This window comes from Xyrauchen texanus, chromosome 11 (genome assembly GCF_025860055.1).
Source record: "Xyrauchen texanus isolate HMW12.3.18 chromosome 11, RBS_HiC_50CHRs, whole genome shotgun sequence".
Taxonomy (NCBI): Eukaryota; Metazoa; Chordata; class Actinopteri; order Cypriniformes; family Catostomidae; genus Xyrauchen; species Xyrauchen texanus.
Window position 1 is genome coordinate 27,328,515 of NC_068286.1, and position 8,792 is coordinate 27,337,306.

General features: G+C 39.6%; 1 protein-coding gene across 1 annotated transcript in view; it reads left to right on the top strand.

Annotated features, from left to right (window-relative positions):
* LOC127651337 (glypican-6-like) overlaps positions 1 to 8,564 on the top strand; it is a 103,319-nt gene extending 94,755 nt beyond the window's left edge. Inside the window, exon 7 of the mRNA XM_052137115.1 lies at positions 7,055 to 8,564. Coding sequence (XP_051993075.1) covers positions 7,055 to 7,251 — 197 coding nt within the window. The 3' untranslated portion in view covers positions 7,252 to 8,564. The remainder of the gene's footprint in view (positions 1 to 7,054) is intronic.
* The last annotated feature ends 228 nt before the right edge of the window (positions 8,565 to 8,792 follow it).

The window sequence follows — 8,792 nt, forward strand, 5'->3', positions numbered from 1 at the left end:
TGGCTAACCTGGGATAGAAGGCGTACTTGATCGACTTGGTGAAGGGCACTGTGTGCAAGCGGAACACCCGGTCGGTTGTGCCGCGTTACCGAGTTCTACCGGCTCGGACCTGACAAAACACGGGACGAGACCGACTCAACCCTGAGATTGTAAAATCTGGCAAAGGTATTGGGTGTTGCCCAGCCCGCTGCTCTGCAGATGTCTGCTAAGGAGGCGCCATGGGCCAGTGCTCACGAAGATGCCACACTTCTCATAGAGTGTGGTCGAACTCATAAGGGGCGGACACGGCCTGGGTGTGATAAGCTAAGGAAATAGCATCAACGACCCAGTGATCTACCAGCGTCCTTTCCACCATCCACCGAAGCAGACCGCTCTGCATGCGGTCCAAATAGATATGCAAAGCACATTCTGGACACATTTACATTTATGCATTTGGCAGACACTTTTATCCAAAGCGACTTACAGAGCACTTATTACAGGGACAATCCCCCCAGAGCAACCTGGAGTTAAGTGTCTTGCTCAAGGACACAATGGTGGTGGCAGTGGGGATTGAACTGACAACCTTCTGCTTACCAGTTCAGTGCCTTAGCCCACTACTCCACCACCACTCAGCCCAGCAACAAGAAGGCTGGGTCTGCCTCCTCCCGGGGCATCTTGCTTGCAGGCTCATGACCTGGTCCCTGAAGGGGGTCGTAGGAACCTTGGGCATGTAGCCTGGTCACGGCCTCAGGATAACATGAGTATGTGTCGAACTCCAGGCAGGTGTCGCTGACAGAGAACGTATGCAGGTCCCCAACCCTCTTGATGGAGGCTAACGCGATCAGGAGGGCCGTCTTCAGGGAGAGGGCCTTGAGCTCAACTGAATCAAGTGGCTCAAAGGGGGGTCTCTGAAGGCCCGAGAGGACCACAGAGAGATCCCAGGAGGGAAACAGGCTAGGCCGGGGAGGGTTCAGTCTTTTCAGGTGCCTTTCAGGAACCTGATAATCAAGTCGTGCTTACCTAGTGACTTGCCATCTACTGCATCGTGTAGGACTGCGATAGCAGCTACATACACCTTCAAGGTGGAGGGGGACAGCCGACTGAACTGCGCCCCTCTGCGGGTCTTCGGCTCGAGAAGAACACCGATTTGCGAACAAGCATCACTTTAGGGCGTAAATTTGCCTGGTGTAGGGAGTGAGTGACAGAAGGGGAACAGATTACATTACAATGTTGAGTGAATGACAGAAGGGGAACAGATTACATTTGAAAAGTAACCCTCCCAACCCTGGCCACAAATGATGTCGACTGAGCTTGACTTGTATTTAACCTGGATTTCTTTAATGTCTATTGCAATGAATACTTAACCATTTTTTTTTTCTTTTCAATTAGTCAAATTACTTTGTTTGGAAAATGTTAATAAAACTTTATTGTGACATGTTGAACAAAATGGCAAAATTATGGCTTGAACTAAAACAAAATATTTATTTGAAAAAATTCCCATTGAGACCAACCAATCAACAAACAGAATTTCAAAACACCCTCCTATCCAACACTTTCCATTTTCCATATTCATTTATGTAATACTAATGACTGATTTGTATCAATAACCTATAATATGCCTCCATCTCGTTCCAAATCCTAATATTTTCTTCTTCTGCAACACAGAAGTTATTTTCCTCTTATACCATGGGTCTGTCTAATGCTTCATTCTGATTGGTTGACAGACGTTCTAAGGTGTGCAAGTATTTTCCAGTAAATGCATGGCTAAGAAGTAGTTCCAGACCTTGACCATATAACGGTTCCATATCACTTCCCTAAATTATTTCAGTTATTTCAAAGACTCCTACAGGCTACCACAACAAAATAACCAATTAAAATAGAGGCATTGGTTAAGTAAATCAGATAACAATGACAAACAATGTCTAAAATATCTGAAATTTATTTAAGTTTTGATTGAAAAGCGTCCTTGGGCTCCCTCTCTCTCTCTCGTCTCGTCTCACACACACACACACACACATGCTACCACATCAAAATAACAATATAAAACAAAGACATTGTTTGAAGTAAATCAGTTAAGAATGTCTAAAATATCCTACATTTATTTCAATTTTGGTTAAAAAGTGACCTCACGCTCCCTTGTCTTACCCTGCATCTCAGATGTGTTGAAAACAGTTGTTAAGCTTTACAATGGAAATAAGGAGACACTCACTGCTGCTGAGAAGTGCGCTTAAATGTACATCTTGGCTATTTTGAAGAGATGTTACTTATGACGAGAGCTGCAACAAAAAAGTTAATCCCAGAAGCGATCTTTCTCAGTTTCTGAGTTTCTCTCTTTTGATCCCTCAAAAAAAAAAAAAACACCCTACCTTATTATTCCAAGATGCTGAATCCGTTGCAGAAGAAAGTAGTTTCTATTGGGAAGACACGCAGGCTTGAGTGAAGTTTAAGATGCCATTTATTTGATAGATGTAAAACAGAAAGTAATCTCTCTCTCGTTGGCGTAGGCCCCATCCGGCGGTCCGAGGGAGTTGTACCCGGAACCGTCATGTCCTGCCGGAGATAGGAGGCAGGGGCGAGGAGCCTACCCCCGTGCGGGACAGGGCTCACTTGTGGTGGTGGGGTGGTGGAGGTTGCCGTGTGAGCACACCGAAACAGCAATGTGATAGATTCTGAGTGGACTTATAAAGCAATGGCTTACATGCGATTGGCTAGGAATTACCCAGCTAATGATGTGATGATGTACAGCTGCTAGTCTTCCCGCTAGAACTACGCTACGCTTCCATTCCTCTCACACAGTGATGGAAAGAGTATTTTTTTTTTTACTTAAGTAAAAGTACTGCTACTCAAGAAATAATTCACTTGAGCACAAGTAGAAGTATTGAGAAATATTATTACTCAAGTAAGAGTAAATAAGTAGTTTGCCAAAAAACTACTCAAGTAAATAATTTGCAAGTTACTTTATGAAAATTATATTATATATAATATATATGCTTGAATTTTTAGAACATAAATACATTATTGTTCTTGAAAGAAATGAATGCTTCCTTTCACCAAGGATGCATTAAAATTTATAAAAAAATACTGCCAAATTCATTAATTGCAAATTATTATTATGGTATGATTATACATTTTTTCTTTACCCGTGATGGCATATACTGTGTCACCTATTCCTTACAAAAGCATTTCAAAGTGCTAATTTGGGACGCAAGAATTTGTTTTTATTATTACACAATTGAAAATGTTTGCGCTACCATGCGGAAATCACAATACAGGCTTGGCAATTAATTACGCTGACTACCACAAGTTCGAATGAGTGACTCCAGTCAGGCTTCCTAAGCAACCAATTGACCCGGTTGCTAGTGTGAGTAGTGTCACGTTGGGTTAACCTTCTCATGGTCACTATAATGTGGTTCTCGCTCTTGATGGGGCGCGTGGGGAGTTGTGCGGGAAGTCACAGATAATAGCATGAGCCTCCACACACGTTTGGTCTCCGCGGTAATGTGCTCATCAAGTCACGTGATAAAATGCGCAGATAGACTGTCTCAGGTGTGGAGGCAACTGAGATTCGTCCTCCGCCACCCGGATTGAGGCAAGTCACTATGCCACCACAAGGACTTAGAGCGCATTGGGAATTGGACATTCCAAATTGGGGAGAAAAGAGGAGAAAATCCAACAAAATTTCTTTAAATAAAAATAGCCATTTGAAACATTCTAAATGTCTCCAAATTGTCTCTCAACTACAGTCAGGACTATAAATATTGGGACATCGACACAATTCTAATCTTTTTGGCTCTATACACCACCACAATGCATTTGAAATGAAACAAACAAGATGTGCTTTAACTGCAGACTTTCAGCTTTAATTTGAGGGTATTTACATCCAAATCAGGTGAACGGTGTAGGAATTACAACAGTTTGTATATGTGCCTCCCTCTTTTTAAGGGACCAAAAGTAATGGGACAGATTAACAATCATAAATCAAACTTTCACTTTTTAATACTTGGTTGCAAATCCTTTGCAGTCAATTACAGCCTGAAGTCTGGAACGCATAGACATCACCAGACGCTGGGTTTCATCCCTGGTGATGCTCTTCCAGGCCTCTACTGCAACTGTCTTCAGTTCCTGCATGTTCTTGGGGCATTTTCCCTTCAGTTTTGTCTTCAGCAAGTGAAATGCATGCTCAATCGGATTCAGGTCAGGTGACTGACTTGGCCATTGCATAACATTCCACTTCTTTCCCTTGAAAAACTCTTTGGTTGCTTTCGCAGTATGCTTCGGGCCATTGTCCATCTGTACTGTGAAGCGCCGTCCAATGAGTTCTGAAGCATTTAGCTGAATATGAGCAGATAATATTGCCCGAAACACTTCAGAATTCATCCTGCTGCTTTTGGCAGCAGTCACATCATCAATAAATACAAGAGAACCAGTTCCATTGGCAGCCATGCATGTCCACGCCATGACACTACCACCACCATGCTTCACTGATGAGGTAGTATGCTTTGGATCATGAGCAGTTCCTTTCCTTCTCCATACTCTTCTCTTCCCATCACTCTGGTACAAGTTGATCTTTGTCTCATCTGTCCATAGGATGTTGTTCCAGAACTGTGAAGGCTTTTTTAGATGTTGTTTGGCAAACTCGAATCTGGCCTTCCTGTTTTTGAGGCTCACCAATGGTTTACATCTTGTGGTGAACCCTCTGTATTCACTCTGGTGAAGTCTTCTCTTGATTGTTGACTTTGACACACATACACCTACCTCCTGGAGAGTGTTCTTGATCTGGCCAACTGTTGTGAAGGGTGTTTTCTTCACCAGGGAAAGAATTCTTCGGTCATCCACCACAGTTGTTTTCCGTGGTCTTCCAGGTCTTTTGGTGTTGCTGAGCTCACCGGTGCGTTCTTTCTTTTTAAGAATGTTCCAAACAGTTGATTTGGCCACACCTAATGTTTTTGCTATCTCTCTGATGGGTTTGTTTTGATTTTTCAGCATAATGATGGCTTGCTTCACTGATAGTGACAGCTCTTTGGATCTCATATTGAGAGTTGACAGCAACAGATTCCAAATGCAAATTGCACACTTGAAATGAACTCTGGACCTTTTATCTGCTCCTTGTAAATGGGATAATGAGGGAATAACACACACCTGGCCATGGAACACTTTTGCATTACTTTTGGTCCCTTAAAAAGTGGGAGGCACATATACAAACTGTTGTAATTCCTACAAGTTCACCTGATTTGGATGTAAATACCCTCAAATTAAAGCTGAAAGTCTGCAGTTAAAGCACATCTTGTTCGTTTCATTTCAAATCCATTGTGGTGGTGTATAGAGCCAAAAAGATTAGAATTGTGTCGATGTCCCAATATTTATGGACCTGACTGTACGTAATCTGCATTGTGACTGAAACACATACCTATTTCAGGTTTATTCTCATTCACATATATCCAAGTATTTTTGCTATTAATTTAACATACTGTACAAAACTAATATAATGCAATATCATAGAGGATGAAATTTATCCTCTATGATATTACAGCAATTATCCAGGTATGGAATGAGATTATTAAGCAAAATGTTATCAACTCCTGCATGCCAACTGAATAAAATAAGGCAAAATTAAACATTTCACACAGTGTTTAGTAAGAGATATGATTGATTCAAATACTAAAAGTGGTTGTTCTGTATATGTATTATTGTATTAAAGTTGTAATAATAAAGTCTTAATTAACATTATAGTTATTTAACATATCGAGTTATTATTATTAAGTAAATTGGCAGATTTGTTTACATTATGTTTTGTGATTTCTCATCCATTCTTTTTATAACATCCATTCCTTTCACACTTTTGGCCTCTAGCGGGTGAGGCTTTTCAGTCAGATAAACAGCAGCACAGGGCAGGGAAGTACAGTACAGCACTGCGAGCGTGAGTATTACTCCTAGGACAGTTTATTTTGAAAAAGAGGGGAGAATGGTTACGGAATTAACGCAGGAGTAAAACACCAAACTGATGCAGATTGATAGAAGCGGAGAGCCTGTCTGTGTATGTGACGGTGGGGAAAAATAATAAATGTTTAGTGAAGTCATCTTTCTAAGGTATTTAAAAGTTTGTTTTAGACATATAGTAGAAAGTTAACAAGATATCCTCACATCTATTTCAAACTACATTGTGTTAATGTTTGACTCAGTTAAAACATTGCCTACCTTAAAAACAAGTGAAGTTTGATCAGTGGTTAAACGTGTTCAGACGGTTCCCTCGTACCTGAATGAACGGCTCCTTTCCAGAATAAAATGAAATGAACAGTAAGACTGTGATTTTCTGATTACTGTAGTGAAGTTGAATACTTCATTTTTAATCAACTCAAGTAAAAGTTAAATTACTATTATTTAGTTATACTTAGAAAAGTAGAAAATTTGAAATATGTGCTCAAGCACTGTAATGAGAGTAGTTGTAATTTGTTACTTTCCACCTCTGCTCTAACAAGAGTGTTTTAGAGTCGAAAACCAGAACATGTCTTGAGATATAACCCTGAATGATGTCTTAAGGTGTGGTAACTGTGGTTTAAGTAGAATAATTTCCTGTTGAATTATTGAAAAATAATGCTTTATTACCACCTCTTGGGTAAGAGGTTAGACTTAATGTTAAGATTTAGGTTTAGGTTTGGGTTAGTGGTTAGATTAACAGTAGGAAAAACCATTATAACATGTTGGTTATTTTTATTTTTTCTCAATAGGAGTAAAAGTTATCCATTTTTCTAAGAGCCAACTTGTCATATTTTGCCATTTCACATCTGTGGCTGTGACTGAGGCTTCATTCTAAAATATTTAGTAGAGTTTCTACTTTGCTATGTCGCTTGTCAGTATAAAGACACTGCAGTTTGGCCGATGAACTGTTTCTCTTTCGGAAATAATTTTGATCAGTAATAAATGTATTTAGTGAACATTGCTGTCATCATATCCATCACATTTTTTAGCATTCAGTGAATCTGCGTTGTTCAACTGAAGTAAAAATTCTAGTTTCAATTTTGATCATTTCCACGTTATTTCTGTAAATTTCTCCTCACTGAATGTTTCTGTTTGTCAGGTGATGAGGAGAGCGGTTCTGGCAGTGGAAGTGGTTTTACGACAGAACCGGAAGTGGTGCACACAGAACCTCCGATTGTGGAAGAGGACATAAGTGACCCTCAACCAGCAGCAGATGCAGCCCATCAGCAAAACCCTAATTTGCAGTTACTATTAGCTGTAATCACACTCACATTGCTGTTGTTGCATTGGAGATAATGGCAGGCAAACAGCCACACAGACATTTAAGACAGATGCAGTGTCGTTCACAGTGCGCTGTTAGCCTTTCTTTAACTGAGCTGGACATTTTTCAAAAAAGAGAAAATGCCCTTGAAAGAAAAATGGAGAACAAGATAGCTTGCTAGATGTAAGGAGCGAAAATGAGAGAGAGTTTAATAAACAAGTCTGCGCAAACTTTTGCATCCTGTTCCAAAAAATGCTTGGTGCAATCACAAAGCAGCTTCTCTTTTGGTTGAACTGCTCTCATTTCGAATGTCATTAAAGTTGAAGTGTGTAATTTTTACGCTGTTACAATTCTTATCGTATCCTAGTTTGATATGCAGAGGCAACTATAAGTAAGCCATTTGTTGGTTAATTTCCACACAAAGTGTGTAAACTATGGCGCTATTAAGATATTGCTCTGTTTGTTTGAACACAACAACCTGCCCGACATGGCAACATTTCGTGAGCTTAGAATTATACGGTTCTATCTCCACTTTTGGTCGAAATTGAGTTTTTGACATAATCTTATCCATTAGGTGTTTATTAATGCCTGTGTGGTGTTATTTTTGTAAAAAAATATATTTTTTTAGTAGTTATTAATAAAATAAAAAAGTTCCATCTCACAAAACATAAACCCAGTTGGGATTATAAGGTTCTATCTCCAGTAGATTCAATATCCAATCAAAAACCTGAATGAACACGGACGGACCAATCAAAACCCACCTCTTAGGTCTGTAGCCTGGACACAGAGATAAGGGCTGGACATTAGCCTGGACATTTGAAGCCGGTGATGGCGCCCAAAAGACATAAATGTACAGACGCCAGCACTAGAAGAGATCGGTAAGTTGAAGCACATATCATTAGCTAGCTAATGTAAACCAGCTTGTTTGCCATTAGCGAACGTTAGCATTAATTTGCTAGCGAACGTTAACATTAGCTTACTAGCTCACCAACAGCTCGCCTACAGTTTTGCACCTGTAAATCTATGTATGTGACAAATAAACATCCTTGTATCCTTGTAGATGGGCAACTGCAACTTGGCTAACACCAATTTCTAACTTTACTCCCCTTTAGGGTGACCACCACCAAACAACCCAAATGTGGGACGATTATAAGTTTGTGTGGGACATGTTAACTTACCAACATTAAAACATAACCTGGAATGGTTATATAAATGTCTATCTAACTTTAAAAAAAACATTTGTATTCTGGGGATGTCAAGGGATTTACAACAATACATTATTGATTAGAAGTGTGTTTAGAATGTTTTTAATGAAATAAATGAACACTGTTTTTAATGTTTCAGAGCACAGAGGGGTGGGGGTGGAAAGGGATGAAAACATAACTTTCATGATGTTACACAATATTTTGTATGTTTTAATCTACTAAATGAACCATTTTTAATGTATGTAAGATGCTTCCTAAATGTTTTTACAGTACAGAGGAGTGGGGTGTAGTATTGTGAAGAAAACATTTTTGTTTAGCTGTAATTTTTCCATGTCCATGTTCTTTGAAAATAAAAATATTTTTTTTCTTAC